This window comes from Molothrus aeneus, chromosome 23 (genome assembly GCF_037042795.1).
Source record: "Molothrus aeneus isolate 106 chromosome 23, BPBGC_Maene_1.0, whole genome shotgun sequence".
NCBI classification, from domain to species: Eukaryota; Metazoa; Chordata; class Aves; order Passeriformes; family Icteridae; genus Molothrus; species Molothrus aeneus.
Genome location: NC_089668.1, coordinates 1,367,302 through 1,387,947, shown reverse-complemented (window position 1 = coordinate 1,387,947; position 20,646 = coordinate 1,367,302). Strand labels below are relative to the sequence as shown.

Sequence of the window (20,646 nt, the reverse complement as noted above, 5' to 3'; positions counted from 1 at the left end):
GCCGTGACCATCTTTGGTAGCGCAGCCGGGCAGGAAGCGGCGGCCGCGGCTTCTCCTCCTCCTCCTGCTCGCCAGCCTGGCAACGTGTCCCAGCCATTACCGGACAGCGTCCGATCCTTACCGGAACGCCGTCCCGTTCCTCCCCCAACCTCCAGCCTTGCCCCTCTCCCGGAGGCTCCCAAAGCACCCCAACCCCTTTCGGGGGTCCCAAACCTCCTGAGTACCCCCTACCCCAGCAGCCCCTTCTGGGGGGTGAACAGCCCACCCGGGGGGGGGTCCCAGCTGGCCCTGCTGGGGCTCTCAGACCCCCCCAGCCCCTCGGTGTGACCCTGCGGGGGTCCCGGAGCCCCCTCAGCCCCTCAGTGTGACCCTGAACTGATCCTGGAGCCCCCCAGCCCCTCCGAGGGTCCCGAATCCCCCGGGGGTCCCGGGCCCCATCCGGCCCATTGGCCCCGCCCACACACGAGACCACGCCCATGACTCCGCCCACATATTAATGAACCGCGCCTTCCATTCAATTCACCAATCGCAGGGCAGAATCCGCTCCGAAGCTCCACCCCCTTCGCCACACCCCTCAACCGTTATGACCACGCCTCCGCCCCCGCCCGCCAATCGCGTGGCGGCTCTCCTGAAGCCCCGCCCCCCGCCGCGCCGCGCCGTGCGCACATCCGGCGCGCGGGGCGGGGGCCGGAAGCGGCGGGCGCGGCGGGGCTGGGCGGCGCCGGGAGCGGCGGAGCGGGAGCGGCCGGGGGTGAGCACCGGGCACGGCCTGGCTGGGGATCTGAGGGTGGGCGTGAACGGTACCGGCACCCGGCACGGCCCGGGCTGAAGATCCGAGGGTCCGTGGGTGGGAGTGAGCGGTACCGCACCGGCACCGGGCACCGGGCATGGCCGGGTCTGAGCGAGGATCGGGATCGGGACACGGCCAGATCTGGGGGCGGTACCGGCGAGAGTGGGCGGGCACCGGGATCAGGACCGAGCACCGGGCGCAGGACCCGGCCCAGCCCCGGGAGCAGGACCGGCGAGCCGGGACCGGGGACCGCAGGACCGCGGCCGCTCCCGGGGCCGGTGGGCGATGCCGGGCCGGGTGGCGGGAGAAGCCCCGGCCCGGTTGATGGGGGTGGATCCCCCAAAGGCGGCGGTTTGGGGTTAATTTGGCACAGAACAGTGCGAACACCCCCGCGGGGCTCTCTCGGTTACCGGGGCTCACCGGGACGGGCAGGCGTGGCTGATCCGGTTTTTCCCCGTACCCTGCGGCGGGGATTTTTGTTCTCCCACGGCCCAGGCTCCCTCTCCATCCCCGGGTGGTTGCCGGTTCCTCCTCTGCATTGTGCGGGTGCCTGGGATGGGATCATTCTGTGATTCCAAAGCATTCCGTGCTGGCCAAAGGGAAAATTCGAATAATTCCAGAGTTGTTTGGCACATCCCGGGGTTCTGGAATCCCCCCAGGTGCCCTGAGAACCCGGGGATCCGTGGCATCAGGACACTGCTGTGTGTGCCCGTTCTGTTCCAGGGCCAGCCCTGTGTCCCGGGGATATTGCTGAGCTCTCTGAAAGCCAAAAATACCCCAAATTATTCATGCAGAGAGTTCAGCCCGTGCTGGGGCAGGCACGGGAGGGATGCTGAGCTGCTCCCAGGCTCGGAATTCCTGATCTGGAGCTCCCTGCTGCACCCAGCCCTGCTCAGAGCCCACATCCTTGGTTACCTCCCTGGTGGATTCATCACCCTGGCAGGGAGAGGAAGTGAGAGGAGGGTGGCAGCTGAGGCTGGCAGGCACAAACCTCCTAATTCAGATGATTGTGCTGAAAAAGGAGCCTTTGCTCCAGTGCCGAGCTTTAACCCTCTCTTAACCTGTGAGTAAAACACCAAATAACATTTTCAATGGCTTCAGGAGGGTTTGTTGTATGGGAAAGCTGGAACAGGGGCCAGATGGATTTTTTTTTTTAATTTTTTTTTAAAGCACTCTTGGTTTTCTAAATAAAGTGGGTCTGAAATAGCAGGAGCAGCCAGCACGGGTTCTGGCGCAGTGTCAGCAAGTATTGTTGGACTCTAAACAGCTGAGATCTCTGTCCTGGCAGCTGCTGGGACCAGCAATAGCTGTCTTGTGTTCATGGCTGCTCCTGACCACTGGCAAAATTCAGGCTTTTGACTCCTGCCTCGCTTCAAATCATCCCTGCCTCGAGGAGCTGAACTGTTTAAAAAAGAAAAAAAAAAACTATTCTGGCTTTTGGCAGATCTAAACGTTGGAAATCATCTGGTAGCTGATCCCCTGAGATATTCCAGTGTCAGCTCAGAAATAAACTGTGGTATGTTCCTAATTTAGTTGTCCCATCTTTATTTCTTTTGCCTGTAGAAACAGGAAGTAGCTGATGCAAATGTGGTGGTGCTGACAGCAGTGTGTCGGGCTCGGTGTGAGCACAAGCGTAGGTTTGACTTGCTTTGCCTATAAAACCAACATTTCTGTCTTCCAGAACGTCTAAGGAAGGGCTCAGGTTCATTTGCTGTCTCAGGCAAGGAAATAATTTCATTTTTTGGTGGTTTTTTTGAGAATTTGCTCACTCTGAGGCTGGGACCAGGCCAGCTCCTTCCCTAAACAGGAAGCTCCTCTTGCTGGGATGTGCAGGGTTTGGGCTAAATGATGTTTTTACCAATAAAATCCTTTTATTTTATTGCTCTGCTCAGCCTGTTTATGGCACAGCATGTCCCAGGCTGAGATGGGAATAAAGGGCAGTTGATGGATGAACAAATGTGCTGTGAAAAGGAATGGCCCCTCTGGCCCTGGGTGAAACTGTGTTTGCTGCTTCTGCTCCACTGCTAATCAGAGTTCAATTGAATTGGAACGAGATTTAAATCCTGTGTTGTTGTCCTGGAAGGGAGAGCTCATCCCAGCGCTGCACAGGGAGCTGGGAAGGTCTCCCTCATCCCTCTGGAGCACTGGGTGATGTGCACAGCAAAAATTACTCCTGGATGATTTGTAGAACAACAACAAAAAAAAATTATTTTTGGATGGTCTGTGTGTCTCATCTTCCTCTTCAGAGAAGGGAAACGAGGTCTGATCATTTGCACTGAGACCTGTGAAGTTGATTTGTCACTTTCTGTGGAATTATTTTATATTTACAGGCCAGTAGACAAAACACTGTCTAGGTGCAGTCGGGGCAGGTCCGCTGTGTGGTTGTTTTTATTTTCCTTGCTGAGTGTTAATCTCTGATTTAGTTACAGCTCAATCGTTTTATTTCCCTCCGTGTGGGTATCCAGGCAGCAGAAATAACTTCATCCACAGGGCAAAGAGCACAGGGAGGGTGAGTCAGGAGGAGGGACTGACATCCAGGACTTTGGGTTGCCTGCACTTAGCTCTCATTTTGCTGCCAATTTACCAACTGACTTATCTTTTAAGTTGCCCTAATGCCACCCATTAAAAGGAAATTAAAATGAGTTCACCATCTGCCTGACAGCAGCAGGTTTGCCAAGCTGCTGTGGGGCACTGGGAGCTGATGGATAAACAAGGCAGGACTTGTCAAATGCAGGGAGAGGGAGCATGGGAGTGCCAAGAAACGCTGATTTTGGTGACTTTGGGGTGTTAATCCCACCCAGAGCTGAGGGATGTGCTCCTCCAGCAGCTTCCTTTGCTGCCAGGGGTAGGAAGCAGTTTTCCATCTGGATTTTCTGCCTGGTAATCCTGCTCAGAGCTGCAGTTTGCCACTGCTGGGGTAGGGAGCAGTTTTCCAGTTCTCCATCTGGATTTTCTGCCCAGTAATCCTGCTCAGAGCTGCACTTGGGGCAGTGGGGCTGATCAGATTAGAGCCTTGCTGGGGATCAGTGCTGCAGAGCTTTGTTTGAGTCAGTTTGATCTGAGTTTCAGTCAGGCTGGTTTTTAAGAGAGCTGATTTCAGCGCAGGCTGCCCTGCTGTGTGGTCAGAAGGGGACTGGTCTTTACAGCATTTTCAGATTGATTTGCTCAGGAGACCACAGCTATGTGCAGCCCCCAAAAACCTGTAATAAACAATAATAATTTGGTTGCCAGTGAAGTCAGGTGCTTTGTTAAGTGTCAAATTTCCCCAGTTTTGCTGTCACAAAGGCAAAGCCAAGATTAACTGGTAGCTCTCCTGGTAGTGCCAAGCAGAGGTGACAGTGGGATCTCAAACAAGACCATGGGGCAGAGCTTGGACAGATTTCTCCTCCAGAGCAGCTCTCTGGATGACCAGGCCATGTAAAAGGCCATGATGTGATTTAAATGTTGCAGCAGATGGAAGTGAAGCCCAGAGAACAGATTCTGGTTGTGCTTGCAGGATCCATGAGCAAATCAGTTTGGAGAGATCACTGTGATGACATTTCCAGTGCTACTTTGCTCATGGATCCTGCAAGCACAACCATAATCTGTTCTCTGGGCTTCACTTCCATCTGCTGCAACACTTAAATGCAGGGCCCCCAAATAGTGAAAGATGCGGGGCCCCCAAATAGTGAAAGATGTGGGGCCCCCAAATAGTGAAAGATGCAGGGCCCCCAAATAGTGAAAGATGCGGGGCCCCCAAATAGTGAAAGATGCAGGGCTCCCAGTTAAAGATGCAGGGCTCCCAGTTAAAGATGCAGGGCTCCCAATTAAAGATGCAGAGCTCCCAGTTAAAGATGCAGGGCTCCCAATTAAAGATGCAGAGCTGTTCATTGCTCTGATGCTGCAGAGTTTCAGCGTCTCTGGACTCTTTTTTGCCGTGGATCTGGAAGCCATCCAGTGGGGTTTTGTGCACAGTGTGTCCCCTGGTTCAGTGTGGACAGAGGAGGAAGCTGCTCCTCTTCCTCCTCTCCCCTGCCCCCCGCAGCAGAGCTGCCTCTCCTGCTGCAAGCAGGCAGCAAAGGGGTGGAAAAAGGCCTTGTTTGTCTTGTGACATCAGTGCTGGGCTCGTGACTAATGCTGGATCTGCCCCACATCCTCTGGAAATGAGGTGAAAACGTGCACTTTTGAAGCAGCAGGGCTGAGAGGGCTTGTGAACAAAAGCAAAACTCAGAGTGAGAACTGGAGGTTTCCTCTCAGAGGGGATCCAGTGTCAGCTCAGCTGAGTAAACCCTGCCTTCCTCCTGGAGCACTCTGGGGATGTTCTGGGAAGGATCCCCTCCTCCAGACAGGGCTTTGAGCTTCTGCAGGCTGCAGCAACCCTTCAGAAGGGAGCTGTGTCCAGGCCACCGTAGTGATTCATGCTGTAAAATCTTTTTGATGAGTGCTGATAAGATAAAAATGCCCCAGTGACTTTGCTGCTCCCTCCCTGCATTCCCTGGCCATTACTGTGCAGGGAGCCTGACCTGTCTTGTTGCTCGGTGCAAAGCAGTAATTAATGGAAAGTTTATGTGACTTTTAAGACTTTTTCCAGATGACATGCAGCAAATGGCTTGCGTGCCTGGGCCTCTTTCCTGTGTGGTGGCTGCAGAGGAGGCTCTGCAGAGCTGCAGAGGAAGAACAGGGGCTGTTGTTGCAGAAGCAGCTCTGCTGCCTCAGCTCATGCAGCTGCTCCCTTGGCGTGTGCCAGGGTGGCTCAGGCTCTGATCCTGAGCTTACAGATGCTCCTGGGAGCAATTCAGGACTCCGGGAGGTCCTTGCAGATGCATTTGCAGACTCAAACCCGGTGGTTTTCACCAGGAGTGTGTGAGCTCCCAGCAGAGCAGTGACCGTGTGCTCACAGCTGGGACTTTGGCCAGGGGCTGACTGCAGTGAGAGCCTGGGCAGACCCTTGTGTAACTGAGTGGTGTCACTACCAGGTTAGATGCTGGGAGTTTCATGTCCTTACACATGTAAGGAGCCCTTAAAATGGAATAGAAACTATCAAGGAGCGAGTGTGGCAACAGCAAGAGGCTGTTGTGTAACCCAGCTGTCTGTGCTAATGGCAGGGTGCACTGCTGGCCCTCCTCAGGGTGCAGAGCTGGGCTGGAATGATTCTCCTGGAACTGGGAGAGCTTGTAGCAGCCAGCCATAAACCCTCTGTGGCACCTGGGGATGCAGTAATTGTGTCCTGTCCGTGCAGGTTGTGGACAGCAGCAGACATGGAGAGGCTGGTGGAGCGGCTGGAGAAGGCTGTGGAGCGCCTGGAGAACGTGTGCCAAGGCCCTGGCATGTGTGGAGATGCCTCTGCCAAAGGTGAGGCCCAGGGCACCTCCCAGGGCAGTGCAGAGCTGGCACAGGGCTCGCTCTGGGGGAGCCAGGCTGGAGGGGGCTGCCCCGTGGGGATGAAAACTCCGTGCCTGCAGCACTTCCTCAGCCCTGGGCTCAGCCTCCTGCAGGTGGGAGGTGCAGCCCGGGGCTGTGGCAGCCTGTGGGGTGCTCCTGGTGATCTCTGTGCTCTGGTTTTTTCCACAGGAGTGGCTCAGTACGTGCAGGCTTTCGATGCCCTTCTGGCTGGGCCAGTGGCTGAGTACAGCAGGATCAGCAGAGAAGTTGGTGGGGATGTGCAGAAGCACGTAAGGACTCCCGTTCCCCCCCTGCTCCAGAGGTGCTGCCTCTCCTTAGGGCTGGAAGGGCCAAATTTGCTGTCAGGTCTGCATTCCTCTAACACTGTATCCCAGGACCTTTAGAGGATTCAAAGCAGATGCCCGGATAACCTCCAGGTTGCCACCTACACACTCGGGGTGAATCAAACTTCTGGAAATCCTGAAGTGCCTGGCTGTGTCCAGACCTCCTTTAGGAGGCCTGAAAGCCCCCCAGCCCTGAGCTGTGCAGCTCTGCTGAGGTTCCTCTGGGGATGGGTTCCTCCAGGAATGTGCTTTGGGCTCGGTGTGGCCGGTTCCTCACAGCTGGGGTCATTTGTTCACGTGCCACAAGGGAACCTCCCTCACGTTTGTGTCTGTCCTCAGGCTGAGATGGTCCATGCAGGCTTGATGAGCGAGAGGGCTCTTCTGGTGGTGGCATCTCAGCATCAGCAGCCAGCAGAGGTGAGTGTCCCCACTCCTCCTCCAGTTCCTCTTCTGGCCCAGCTGTGGCCGTGCTCACAGGGGTCTGAGGATGAGGGAAGAGAGGAGGATCTGACTCCATGTTTCAGAAGGCTGATTTATTATTTTATCATATATATTATATTAAAACTATACTAAAAGAATAGAAGAAAGGATTTCATCAGAAGGCTGGCTAAGGATAGAAAAAGAATGGAATGATAACAAAGGCTTGTGTCTCAGACAGAGTCTGAGCCAGCTGGGCTGTGATTGGCCATGAATTAGAAACAACCACATGAGCCCAATCCCAGATGCACCTGTTGCATTCCACAGCAGCAGATAACCATTGGTTACATTTTGTTCCTGAGGCCTCTCAGCTTCTCAGGAGAAAAAATCCTGAGGAAAGGATTTTTCATAAAATATCATGGCTACAGCCCAGCTGTGACAGCCCAGGTTCCCCCAACACTCACAGCTACCCCTGACCTTAGGGCAGAGGTTTCTGATCAGGGATTTCCCACACTCTGAAGGCATGAACTGCTCTGGGTGCTCCCCAATATTGGGCAGAACCCTGGATGTTGGTTCTGGGAGCTGCAGAACTGGCATTTCCCATTTGTTACAGCAGCTGTGGAGCTGTCAGAGCAGCCCGGGGCTGTTCAGCTCCCAGCCTCTGTCTCCAGTTTCACCTGGCACCAGCTCTGCTCAATCAGTGCTCCCTGAGAAGCTGCAGACAGGAGCTTGTCTGAGCCAGGAGCCACCCTGGGATTTGTGTAGCTCCTGCTTTTCAATATGTGATGCTGCTCAGAGACTTTCAGGCATCAAACTCCTCCAGGAGCAGAGCAGACACTTGTCTCTGCTGAATGGCCTCTGAATAATGGCTGGGCTTTTAGGATTGATTTGTCCTTAGCAGGTAATTTAACACTTTACCCTGGGCTGCTGCTTCTCAGCAGGATGTGTGGCTGAGAATCTGATCCTGAATGCATTGGCTTTTCCCTGCTGAGAACTGTATTTTCCTGAGCAACAGGATCCCACCTTGCTTTTCTTTGCAGTTATTATCTCGCTCAGTCGTGGCTTCTACTGTTACATTGTGGGAGCTGGATTTCTGTGCTCCTTTCCTGTTCACTGCAAAATAGATCTGCATTTTTTCCCCCAAAGTCAGCGTTGGAGGGTTGTTATGTTCCACCAGGCTTGCTGGGATGCAGCTCTGTGCAGCCTCTAGCCTGAGAACCTGCTGACAAATCCCAGGGACACGTTATTTAAATAAAGGATTATGAACAAAGAACAGCCTTCATCTAGGGTAGCTCTTTGTGCAGGTTGTCTGGCAGGAGTCTAATTCTGGAGCAGCCAGTTTAAAATGCAAAATGTGTAGGAACTCTCAGTGCTTGTGCTGAAGAATTTCCCCATCCTGTGACTGGAATGTGCTGCTGGGCTGCAGCTTCTGAAAGTGTGGCCTGGCCAGCAGTGCTTGGGACCGCTCAGTTTTCATCTAAACAGAGATGAAAAAAGCAGCAAAAGCAGAAGCTGAGGTTTTGGAAGGCAAGTTTTGCCCAAATTTGTCTCTCTCTGCTGCCACCAGCAGGAGACTCTCCGGTGCTAAAGGAAGGGAAAGTTTCCTCAGAGGCATCTCTGGAGATGTGGAATTGGCTCTTTGCTGTGCTCTGACCCCAGAGCGCTTCTGGCACTTCCAGTCAGCATTCCAAGGGAACAGCACACAGGAACAAATTTTTACCATCCAAATACTGAAGGATTGACTTGATAAATAACTGGAATCCTCAAATCTGGCTTGGTGGGGGTGACCTTAGGACTTGCTGGGACTCTGGTTGTGGGTCAGGCTGTGGGTGCCAAACCTGCCCAGCACCCCTTTCTCTGAGGGTTCGTGGAGGAGAGGAAAAACCTAACAAACTGTGTTGGAACAAAGGAACCCAGGAAAGGCAAATGCTATTTCTGTCCTCGTTACTAACAAGCTTTGTCAGTGTCTCCTGGATTGAACATGAGTCACAGTTCTTGGCGTTCTCCCACGGTGCCGATCCGATGGGAGCAATGACTTCAGCCTGGAGGAGCTGGGCTGTGGGACCAAGGCTGGCTTGGACAGGGCCAGGCCTGGACAGGAGCTGAGCAGTCACTGCTGCCAGTTGGAATCTTGTTCTGAGTCTCCATCAGCTCAGCTGTGCAGCCATTCCAGAGCCGTGCTAATTAATCTCGTTAATTGTCGCTGTCCCTGTGTGTGGTTTGCAGAACGCCTTCTCAGAGCTCCTCAAGCCCATCTCGGAGCAGATCCAGGCTGTGCAGAACTTCAGGGAGAAGAACCGTGGCAGCAAACTCTTCAACCACTTGTCAGCAGTCAGTGAGAGCATCCCAGCCCTGGGCTGGGTGGCCATGGTGAGGACTCCTTGGGAAGGGCTTTTCCTCGGGCTGCTGGGGAGGTTCTGGTGGGCTGCTCAGGGCCAACGTGTTCTCTCTGCTCTAGGCTCCAAAGCCCGGTCCTTACGTGAAGGAGATGACTGATGCTGCCATGTTTTACACCAACAGGATCCTCAAGGAGTACAAGGATGTGTAAGTTCACCTTTTCTCCTAGGGCTGGTGTTGAGCTTGGCCAGCTGGGGCTGTGTGAGTGTTCACAGGGTCTGAGGATGAGGGAAGAGAGGAGGATCTGACTCCATGTTTCAGAAGGCTGATTTATTATTTTATCATATATATTATATTAAAGTTGTACTAAAAGAATAGAAGAAAGGATTTCATCAGAAGGCTGGCTAAGGATAGAAAAAGAATGGAATGATAACAAAGGTTTGTGGCTGACTGAGACAGTCTGAGCCAGCTGGGCTGTGATTGGCCATGAATTAGAAACAACCACATGAGCCCAATCCCAGATGCACCTGTTGCATTCCACCGCAGCAGATAACCATTGGTTACATTTTGTTCCTGAGGCTTCTCAGCTTCTCAGGAGAAAAAATCCTAAGGAAAGGGTTTTTCAGAAAAGGTGTCTGTGACAGGACTGCTCCAGCATCTGCCCACAGCTGCTTTCCTCAGCCTTTAATTCGTCCTCTTTGTGTTCTCAGAGATAAAAAACAAGTGGACTGGGTGAAAGCTTACCTGAGCATCTGGACAGAGCTGCAGGCCTACATCAAAGAGTTCCACACCACAGGGCTGACCTGGAGCAAAACAGTGAGTGCTGCTGCAGCAGGGAGGGCTCAGTGGGGCAGCAGCAGAGCCGGTGCCACCTCCTTTCCTCTTCCCTGCTCTTCCAGGGTCCTGTGGCCACAGCAGGGGCTAAAGCAGCGCCTGCCCCCCCGGCTGGGCTTGCACCCCCACCTCCAGGGCCTCCCCCTCCTCCTGCCCCCGTGAGCTCCAGCACAGACGACTCGGCCTCGCGCTCGGCGCTCTTCGCGCAGATCAACCGGGGAGAAGGGATCACCTCGGGTATGTGGGGGCTCAGGGAGGGAGGGACTGCTCTGCTGCTGCTCCTGCTGCTGCTGCTCCTTGTTTCCTGCTGCCCCTCAATGCACCTGCTTAAAAAGTACTCAAAATCCTACCTGGTCCCAGGCTGGGGCTGGCGCTTTCCCAGGGACAAATGTGTAGGGTAAATGTGGGGTAAATGTGGAGGGTAGCAGCCCTAGGAGGTTAATGAGTAGGAGGAAGATTATGAGGGATGTTAAAATTAGGTCTCATTTGTGTCCTTTTTGTCTAGGGGTATTATGAGTTGTTTTGTGACTAGGTTGATAAGCCATAGCTGGAGGGCTGAGAGTGGGTCAGTGATTCAATTGTCTAGGGAGGGTAGTAAGAGAGCTGGGAATGTTACTGAGATGAGGATTGTCACCCTCATCTGGCAGGTGGAGCAAGGCATGAACTTCCAGCTGGAAACACCTGAGGCTGATCCCTTTGGTTGCCTGCATCTTTCTGGTACAAAAAGTGCAATTTGGCAGCTGTTGCTTGCACAGAATTTTCCCCTTTTTTGTGTCCCCTGGTGAGCACATCAGTTCAGGAGGTGCTGGGCTTGGGGCTTTTTCCAGCTGCAGAGTGGAAGAGCTGTGGCACACTCTGGTTCTGTGGTTCATGTTGTGTTCTTGTCAATATTGCAGCAGCATTTCCTGCTTCCTCCTTCCCTTCCTGTCACTCACACTTGGGCTCAACTTAGCCCCAGCCTCAGGAGTTTATTTGTGTTTCAACAAGAGTTTTCTTGGCTGGTGTAAGCTCTGATGCCTGGTGTTTGGGGAGCTGCATTCCTGGAGGGGAGCTGGCTCTCAGCTTTGCCTTCTCTTGCAGGCTTAAGGCACGTCTCAGATGACATGAAAACCCACAAGAATCCAGCCCTGAAGAACCAGGGGGGCCCTGTGAGAAGTGGCCCCAAACCTTTCACTGCTCCCAAACCAGCCTGTAATGCAAATCCCTCCCCCAAGGCACCTCCTTTGCTAGAATTAGAAGGCAAAAAGTGGAGAGTGGTGAGTGCCTGGTGCTGGCAGGAGTGGGTTGGAGGGATGGGAGCTTTGGAGAAGCAAAGGGGGCTCTTGTGGAGAACTTTCTCCTAAGAGACACCAGCCTGAAGGCACCTGTTTGTTTTTAAAGGGATTTTCATTGTTTAATTGCTCTGCATTCAGAAAATGAAGTGTGTTTCCCCTGCCTTTTCAGGAAAACCAGGAGAATGCCACCAACCTGGTCATCAGTGACACAGAACTGAAGCAGGTAGCATATGTTTTCAAGTGCACAAACAGTACACTCCAAATCAAAGGCAAGATCAACTCCATCACCCTGGGTGAGTGGGGAGAGCCCTGAGAGCTGCTCCTGCCTGCTGCTGTGTGTGCAGGAGCTGGAGCCTCCAAAACCTCTGTGCCCTGATCTGCTTTTCTTTGCAGACAACTGCAAGAAGCTGGGTCTGGTGTTTGATGACGTGGTGGGCATTGTGGAGATCATCAACAGCAGGGACGTTAAAGTTCAGGTGAGTGCCCTGTGCTCTCTCCTGGCTCTGGAGCAGTTGCATTTCCTGACCAGGAGTGTGCAGCTGTGGAGAATACCCATGGAACACCATCTGTCCCTTGGGAAAGGGCTGAAATTTGTGTCTTTGAGCTGTTTCAGGGTTGGGTAAGAGCTGAGGCTCTGTGAGGTAGGGAGCACATTTGGCTGCCAAAGCAGGAGGCCAGCAGCAGGTTTTATTCCAGTTTAGCTTGGCCATCTGATTTGGGATGGTCAGTTTGCCCAGTGCTGGCTCAGGTTTTGTTCTAAAGAGATCAGAACGAGAAATTGGGGAAAATTACAAACAAATCTTTGGATTTTTGCTAAAGGTGGGAATATTTGAATCCTGTGCGATCGTCACGGGGAGGGCTTGGACTCAAACCTCTCGCCTTGAAAGAAAACACCCCAAAAAAATGCTGTGGCTGTCTAGTTTAGGCTAATTCTTCTCTGGCCCTGCCAGGTCATGGGTAAAGTGCCAACGATTTCCATCAACAAGACAGATGGGTGCCACGTGTACCTGAGCAAGAGCTCCCTCGACTGCGAGATCGTCAGTGCCAAGTCCTCGGAGATGAACGTGCTCATCCCCACCGAGGGGGGGGACTTTGTAAGTGCAGTCCTTGGGAAAGTGGAAAACTTTGTAAATGCTGCTTTGGAATCCTCCTGCAGCCCTGCTGGGGCTGGGGGATGCAGGAGTTGTGTCTTGACAAAGCCCTGCGGGGAGTGTTAGTTACAGCGGGGGGAAGTTTGTGGAGTTTGGAGGTTGTGAATGATGATCTGAGTTGTAAAAATAGCAAAAAACCATCTGTAAATAAGATTGTTGTTGGTTTGTGAGAGCTGCTTCTTCCTCAGGATCTCCTAGGGGCAGAACAGGCACCAGTGGTGGTACAGGAGGTAACAGCACAAAGCTGAGAAAAGAAATGCCTGAAGCAGTGGGAGTGGTTACTAATGTCAGCCATAAACTGATTTTTGACAACAGTTCTTTGTTTTTACCCTCCAGACTGAATTCCCTGTCCCAGAACAGTTCAAGACAGTGTGGAATGGTCAGAAGTTGGTTACCACTGTGACAGAAATTGCTGGCTAAGCCGAAAAGCTCCAAGGCTCACACCCTCCCCTGGCCCTGCTGTGGGACAAATCTGCTTTCAGATGATTCTCTTAGATTTCTTGTACCTTTCTGCTCTCAAACTGCTTCTCTTCTACCCGAGAGACACAGCTGCCTGCCATCACTGAGGTTCCTCTGCCTGGGGCTTGGGGTAGGTGGTGGTTGTCACCTCTCTCAGCAGGAAGGTTCTTTTTCTCTGCCCTTGTCCCATCTAACTGCACCCATCGATCAGAGTCTCGGTGAACTTCACAGCCAGTCCTGGCAGTTGGCTCCCAGAGTATTGTTTTTGTATTGCCTTTAAGCAAAACTGTTCCATGTGAGAGGAATGTTGTCCCCTTTTTTAACAAGTGACAGTGTCTGTCAGAGGCCACAGCACCCAGCTGTCCTGGGAAGCTCCTGCAGGCTGCTCCCTCCAGCTCTCTGGAGCAGCTGCTGGCACCACAGGACATGGGAACGGTTTTGTCGGACCAAAGGCTGAGGACCTGGGCCAATTCCACCCTGATTTCTCTTCCATCATTCCCACTAGCTCAGTGCATTCCTGATTGTGCCATGACAGGAGGCTTTCATGCCCCAGTGCCACAGGAAGGCTGCAGTTGGTGCCACCATGGCCACCCAGCAGCCTGGCTGGTAGCTTGGAGCTGAGCACCTCTCATTCCATGAGCCCTCCACCTTCACAAGGCAACCTTTGCCCCAGGGCTTCCTTCCTGGAGCAGCTGAGCTCAGGTTCAGTCTGCCAGGACGGTTTTTCTCAAGCTGTGCCCTTCCCCAGAGGAAGGAGCTCCTCCATTCCAGGTCAGCAGTGCAGAGCTGTAAATACCAGAGTTGGATCAAGTCGGTTCATCACTCTCTTCCTCATCTGCAATCAGCCCCCTCTGAGTCCTCCCCCTTTTATCCCCTCCTCTTGCTTGGCTCTTTATTTTGGTGGAAGCTTGTAGCCTCAGTTCCAGGGCCCTGGAGCAGAGGGATGGATCACACAGTACTGTACTGACCCACAAAGGGAGCTGCACGTGCTTTGACCTTCATTTTTCCAATGCCTCGGGTGGCATAAGCATATCTGAAATGCATTTCTTCTGTAAAGTGTCAATGTTCTTTTTCTCTAGTACAAAACTTACAAAAAACAAAAAAAAAGGAAGAATTATGCAATTTTTTTTTATTTTGAAACTGTCCTGTGACTTGTACTTGTCTTCTCCTGAGGCTTGTGAAAAAACCTTTCTTATGTACTTAAGATTATACAGAAGATAGAATAAAGTTAATGCCAACTTGCTCATTACTGTGGCTCTTGTCTCATTTTTGGGGGCACAAGTGAGCTCAGGCAGGACAAGTTCCCCCTCTCTGCCTGACCCTGCCTTGATTCCTTGGAATATTCCCAGAATTTCCTCAGCTCCCTCCAAACACAGTCAGCAGTTGTCCAAGCTTTTATTTAGTTGGTTAGATGGCAACTTCTTTATTGATTTCAGTTGTACAAAAGAACATAAACCAAGCCATTAGTTGAAAACTGTTCAAGCTGTTAATACTGCTGAATTCTAAACCCTTTTTTTTTTCCCAGAAACCCCTAAATTTGGCCTTTTCCCCCCTGCTGAAGCAGGGGCTGTGACATGATTGCCCTGCCTACAGCCCATGAGAGTCTTGCACCAGTGAGCTGGGTTAATACTGCCAGGGTGCCCTGCAGGAACTGGGGGTGGAGAGCAGCTCTGAGCACTGGGGTGGATTCACCAGCCCTGGGGCAGAGTCAGGGCAAGGCTCAGCCCAGCTGGGAGTGCAATTCCACCCTGGCAAAGCCCCCTGAGCCAAACCCCTCGTGTTCCCCTCCCCAAGTCCCTGCAGGCCTGGATGCACTGAGTGCTGTGCACAGTGGCTGGTGTTGGTTACAGTGGAAAGCCCTGCCCAGGGAGCTTCACTGCAGGAAGGGGAGGATGGTGCTGTCAAACCACTCTTCTGAGAAGTGCAGGTGATCCCCCTGCACCCCCAGGAACACCAACTTCCCTGCTTTGTCCATCTCCTGCAGCCCCAGGCGATCCTGTGGGGAGAAGGGGGAGACTCCACCTCTGCTCTCCTCCTCGTGGAGGGAGAAAAAGGATTCCAGGGGATTCCTGGAGCAAAGCTTGGAACAGGAGCAGAGCTCATGAGGCACTGAGGGGGACCCTGGGCCAGGCAGGAACCTCCAGTGTCATTCCCTGGGTTCCAGCAGTGCCAGGAATAGCTGCAGGGAAATGTCCCCCCAAACAAGCAGCTCCTGGCAGGGGAGGCAAGGCCCCAGGAGTGACAGGAGCAGGGCTGTGGGACCCCAGGGACAGGAAAGGGGACACAGCAGAAGCCCCCAGCCCCCAGCACTCACTCACCTCTTTGTACAGTGAGGTCTCCTGCAGTGGGATGGTCTCCTTGGCTTGGCCACTTTTGTAAAACCCAAACCACTGCATTAAAATGGATAAAAAATGAAGGAAGAGCTGCTGAAGGGTTCCCAGGAGCCCCAAGCAGGCTTCCAGGACAGTGTCAGGCCTGTGCTTGTGCCCAGCCTGCCCCTCTGCCACCAAAGGACAAACCAGAGACAGGGAAGCCCCAGGAGCTGCTCTGCCTTCCTCACCTCAGAGATTGGAGGGTCCACCATGGTATCATTGAGGAATTTCACCATCACAAACTTCTTCAGAGCCATCAGGTTTTTCTTGTAGGTCTCGTTGATGCCCTGGATGGAAGCAGGAGAACACATCCAAGCCACTGGAGAGCCCAGAGAGAGGGGAACTCCTCAGCTGGAGCCTTCCCAGGCTGCTGCTCACAGGGCAGAGTGTCCTTACCCTCTCCTGGTTGATGTCAGCCAGGAAAATGCTGTTTTTCCTGTATTCCTCCTCCTTCAGTGGGTCATGCCAATACTCTGCTTGCACCAAGCTGCAGAGGGGACAATGGAAAGGCAGAGCTGCTCCTGAGCCTGGCCTGCCCTGGGGTGTTGTAGTGTGTTTTTGTTTTTATTTGGCATGTTTGCTGTTTAATTTGTACTTTTGTAATCCCTCTGTGTTTTCCTCCCCCTGTCTTTAGAGTGGCACAGACTTGCTCTTGTTATTCAGTTTAGTTATTTAGTTATTCAGTTTAGTTTCTTTGTTTGTTACCTCCCTACTCCCTGCCAAGTTTCAAACCCCCTCCTCCTGCCCCTTTCCCCAGAACCTTTCTTACTCTCCCTCAGTTTTGTATCCTTCCAAACCCCATTAGTTTACTTAAGCTGTTCTCCTCCCTTGCAATCCTTCATTGGTTTACACATTGTATTCCCTGCCTTGTGTTCCACCCCTAGCTAGAGATTTTATCCTCCCCTGAGACCTCCCCCTGTTTATAAACTGTTGTTTGCCCTCAAACTATGGATGCCTCAACTAGGTATGCCTCAACTAAACCCCAGCCCCTGATTTTTTATCATGCTCCCTTCATGACTCATTTTCTCTTTAATTATCTGACCCAAACCTCTGTCATTGGTACCAATAAATCCCCCCTCCAGCAAACCACCCATTGCTCCAAGCACTACCCCCATGAACTTAAGCTTCTTTGGCTGATTTTCAAGCCCATCCTTCCTAAGAATCCCACAAATTCTCATCTCAATAACATTCCCAGCTCTCTTACTACCCCCCCTAGACAACTGATGAATTACTGTCACAGACATCTTTTATGGAAAATCCTTTCCTTAGGATTTTGCCTCCTGAGAAGCTGAGAGGCCTCAGGAACAAAATGTAACCAATGGTTATCTGCTGCTGTGGAATGCAACAGGTGCATCTGGGATTGGGCTCATGTGGTTGTTTCTAATTAATGGCCAATCACAGCCCAGCTGGTTCAGACAGAGAGTCCAAGACAGAGCCTTTGTTATCATTCTTTCCTATTCTATTCTTAGCCAGCCTTCTGATGAAATCCTTTCTTCTATTCTTTTAGTACAGTTTTAATATAATATATATGATAAAATAATAAATCAGCCTTCTGAAACATGGAGTCAGATCCTCGTCTCTTCCCTCATCCTCAGACCCCTGTGAACACCAGCACAACCAACCCTGACTCTCAACCCTCCAGCTATGATTTATCAACCTAGTCACAAAACAAGTAAAAATACCCCTAGACAAAAAAGTGTTGCCCTCAGTTTGGGGCCTGGGATCCTGGACTCGGGGAGTTTTACCATTAAATAAAGTTAAATAAAGTCAAATAAAGTTCCCCCAGTTCCCCCCCAGGCCCGTGCTGCTGCCTTTTGTTTCTGTGCTGAACCTCCACTGGCAGCTGGGAGCCTGTGGAGCTCCAGAGGGGGAAGATTGGCAATACTGGGGATGTACTCACTGCTCCTGCACTGCCTTGCTGTAGGCCCCCAGGTCCAGGGTTTTGCGGATCCAGTCACAGAGGTGGGAGCTCTCCCCAGGGCAGCGAGGGAATCCATAAACGCCTGGGCAGGACAGAGCCCAGTCACCAACCTGGGGCCCTGCAGCCCTCCTGCTGCACCAGAACCTCCTCTTGCACAGCAGGAGCAGAGTTACCCAGGTAATCAGGCAGGTTTTAGCCCTGCAAGCTCTCAGACAGCCCCTCCTGCCCCAGGAGCTGTGGCACAGATAAGGGATGGAGGGGATGGAGGGATCCTCCCTCTCCACTACACACAAACAACTCCAGGAGCTGTGGGACTCTCAGGGCAGAGTATCTGAAATTCATTGCCAGACACTCTTAACTCCCCACTCCTTTAGTTCCTTTTCACAACTCCCTTTCCTTGGGGCTTTGGCCTTTCAGGATGCTGATTGTAAAATACCCTCGTGACCCAGGAGGTTCAGCTTCACAACTGGAGAATTTTCACAATTCCTGTAGTAATTTCCCACAAAATAACTCATCCCAAGAGCTCCCAAGATGTGTAAGAATCCTACCCAGGCAGAGAAGCCAGCTGCTGACAGAGCAGAGCAGAGCAGAGCTTTCCATTGCCAATTAAGAAAGATCAAGATAATGAAATCAGCAAACACTAATTGGGCCAAACACATCACCAGATCCAGCCAGGAACAAAGGGACAATTTAATCGGTGAGAAAGTGATCAGAGTTTAGGGAAGAGCCCCAAAAGGTGCCCAGGAGCTGTGCCAGGGGGCAGACACTACCTTGGTGCTGTCCTCCAATGGAGATGAGGCTGAGCATGGCAGGAGCAGGGCACCTCTGGGCCACAGCCCTCCTGTGGGGAAAGAGCAAAGAGCTGAGCTGAGCCTGCCCAGAATCAGAGAATTCACAAAATCACAGAATCACTGGGTTGGAAAAGACCTCAAAGATCATGGAGTCCAACCCAGCCCAAACCCCTCAACCAAACCCTGGCCCCCAGTGCCACATCCAGGCTTTGTTAAACACACCCAGGGATGGTGACTCTACCACCTCCCTGGGCAGAACATTCCAGAACTTTACCACCATTTGTGTAAAAATAATTTTCCTGGTATCCAACCTGTATTTCCCCTGGTGTAGCTTGAGCCTGTGTCCTCTGATTGTGACAGTTATTCTGTGCAGGTTCTGTGTGGGCTTGGCCACTGGGATTTAACCCTGCCCTGGAATTTTCCTGCTCTTCCAAGAGCAGGGAAATACAACCTGCCCCCTTGGAGCACTCCTGCCTTCAGGAATTTAACATTTTGTGTCTGTTGAGCACTTCTGAAGGGTCAAAAATGAGGATTTGAATCCCCCAGAGCCCCTGAGCTGGAGCAGAGTGCAGACTTACAGGAACTGGCCTCCCTGGGAGAAGCCCATGGCGTTGTAGCCTCGCTGGAGCTGGGGGTCCTGGGCCAGCTGCCTGCACACCTCGCTCACCTGCTCGTTGACATTCATGAAGAAGCTGTTCTCCATGTCCTGGGGATCAGAGCAGGGTGCAGCATTTGTACCTTGGCTGTGGCTGCTCTAAGCTCTGCAAACACATCACTGACATTTGTGGTTTACCAAGGGGACCTGAGCTTTGGCAGGGACAGAAGTGAAATTCCTGTTCTGAGGCTTCTCTTTACCTCCACTTCCCTTTCCCTTCCTGCTCTGGTTGGCAGAACTGTCTCACATGGGGAATTGACATTTCCCCAAACTTCTTCTCAACTTGAATCGCTTCAGATTTTGTTCATATCAATATAAAAATTAAAAATCAAACTTCTCCAGAACCCAGAAAACCACCTACACCCCACATTACCCTGAGAAACTATTTAAAGAAATTCCACAGCACTACAAAAACCTGTCAAAACCCATGAAGGTGCAGCAGCGTGTGATTGATTACACTGAAATAAATAAATGTTTGCAGATGGAAAAGCATGACCAGGGATAAATCCCTGCCTCAGCACAGCCTCCACCCCACGCACTACCTGCACTGGTTGAGTGTGCTAATCACTGGATTTGCATATTAATCCAATTTAGGTCAGGGATTTGTTTTCCCCCAGTGCTTTTCTGCAGGCATTAGCTGGACTTTATCGGGTTCTACCTGTCAAAGCTGTTTACCTCAGCGAGAACAGAAAATTGGCCGGGAAGCAGGGCAGGAATCCCGGTGGAATCCTGTTAGAAGCACGAGCTGCAGCGGCTCAGCCCCACCCCGCCCGCAACCCCGCGGGTGACACGCGGCTCACCTGGATCAGGCTGCTCCCGATCTTGAGCGACAGGACGTAAATCCCCGGGATTTTTTTCTCCACCAGTTTTTTGATGTAGCCCATGCTCACCGGATTGCAGCAGCTGTCTCCTGCCAGAGAGAACACCGAGATGCGCCACCACGCCACGGCCGCGGGCCTCACCTCACCTCCACAGACACACCGCCAGCCCCGCTGCCACGGCAGAGGGAGGGCCAGCACCTCCCGGTGCCCGCCGAGACCGGCGGTCCGGAGGAAGGGGGCACCGGAGCGAGCGCCCCTCGGTCCTGCCCGGTTCTCAGCCCAGCCCCGCCGCCCCCCGCGGCCCTGGCGGAGGGTCCCGGCTCACCCATGCCGTGCCAGATCACCAGGGGCGCGGCGGCGGCCGCGGGGCCCGGGCACAGCCCGAGCAGCGCCAGCACCGGCACCGCCGCCCTGAGCGCCGCCATCTTGGCTCGTCACATGACCCGCCGGCGGCAAGGGGAGGGGCGGGGTCTGGGGGCGGGACCAATCAGGGGCGTGGATCACAAACGGGGCGTGGCCGCGGGGCTCCCCAGGACCGCGGGTTCGAGTCCCGCCGGTCCCGATCGCGCCCAGAAATCCTGAATTTGCCCAAATTTGCGGCCGCATCCCGCTGCCCCCGGGACACGCAGCCGGGAAACCCACGAGGCCGCTGCTTGCGTGCTGCCCACGTGGCACTGCATCCTCTGTGCCCTGCCTGCGTTGGGAATGGGCTGGGCACACCCTGGCTGGTTTCCTCTCGCAGCGGCGGCACTCGGCGCTGCAGCCGCCGGGAAGTTTTTCTCAGCACCGAGGGAGGAGAAGCCTTCATCGGCCAGCCAGCCCTTCCAGCACACTGCTGTAAAGCACTTCCCGTTTCCTCCCGGGGGATGCTGCTCCCAGCCCCTCCCTGGTGCCTTGGCTGCAGTCCCGCGGTTGTTTTGGTCCTTCTCAAGTGGCCTTGGCAATAATCAGCGTGCCAGGGGCAGGCATCAACATCAAACACGTGGATATCGCACATCTCTGCCCTCTCTGGCTCTGTGTCCTTCCATTTTCCTGTCCCACGAGCAATTCCTGCAGCCCCTCTGCAATTCCTGCTCTCCCCTTTCTTCTGCTGGCATTGGAAGTTAAGGGGTGAAATAA

At 53.1% G+C, this 20,646-nt stretch overlaps 2 protein-coding genes across 2 annotated transcripts; one reads left to right on the top strand and one right to left on the bottom strand.

The window, feature by feature from the left end:
• Positions 1-689: 689 nt before the first annotated feature.
• Positions 690-14,216, top strand: CAP1 (cyclase associated actin cytoskeleton regulatory protein 1). The gene is made up of 13 exons (XM_066564661.1): positions 690-751; positions 6,009-6,121; positions 6,341-6,441; positions 6,835-6,912; positions 9,139-9,282; positions 9,371-9,456; positions 9,960-10,065; positions 10,149-10,320; positions 11,164-11,339; positions 11,527-11,650; positions 11,751-11,833; positions 12,308-12,451; positions 12,845-14,216. The coding sequence occupies exons 2-13, from the start codon at positions 6,028-6,030 to the stop codon at positions 12,926-12,928; spliced, it is 1,392 nt and encodes a 463-aa protein (XP_066420758.1). The 5' UTR covers positions 690-751; positions 6,009-6,027; the 3' UTR covers positions 12,929-14,216.
• On the bottom strand, positions 14,082-19,959 carry PPT1 (palmitoyl-protein thioesterase 1). The gene is made up of 9 exons (XM_066564662.1): positions 19,853-19,959; positions 19,507-19,616; positions 18,630-18,757; positions 18,031-18,101; positions 17,240-17,342; positions 15,736-15,826; positions 15,528-15,626; positions 15,286-15,357; positions 14,082-14,963 (listed from the first exon to the last, which is right to left on the bottom strand). Exons 1-9 carry the CDS (start codon positions 19,950-19,952, stop codon positions 14,841-14,843), a joined length of 897 nt encoding a protein of 298 aa, XP_066420759.1. The 5' UTR covers positions 19,953-19,959; the 3' UTR covers positions 14,082-14,840.
• Positions 19,960-20,646: the final 687 nt, after the last annotated feature.

Excerpts from the sequence above, each read along its gene's own strand:
- PPT1 (XM_066564662.1), bottom strand. The coding sequence starts at position 19,952 with ATGGCGGCGCTCAGGGCGGCGGTGCCGGTGCTGGCGCTGCTCGGGCTG. Across the intron at positions 15,627-15,735 it reads CTGACATCAACCAGGAGAGG|GGCATCAACGAGACCTACAA; the intron begins GTAAGGACACTC and ends GCTTCCATCCAG. Across the intron at positions 15,358-15,527 it reads TGGACCCTCCAATCTCTGAG|TGGTTTGGGTTTTACAAAAG; the intron begins GTGAGGAAGGCA and ends ATTTTAATGCAG.
- CAP1 (XM_066564661.1), top strand. The coding sequence starts at position 6,028 with ATGGAGAGGCTGGTGGAGCGGCTGGAGAAGGCTGTGGAGCGCCTGGAG. Across the intron at positions 10,066-10,148 it reads GGCTGACCTGGAGCAAAACA|GGTCCTGTGGCCACAGCAGG; the intron begins GTGAGTGCTGCT and ends CTGCTCTTCCAG. Across the intron at positions 10,321-11,163 it reads GGGAGAAGGGATCACCTCGG|GCTTAAGGCACGTCTCAGAT; the intron begins GTATGTGGGGGC and ends CTTCTCTTGCAG.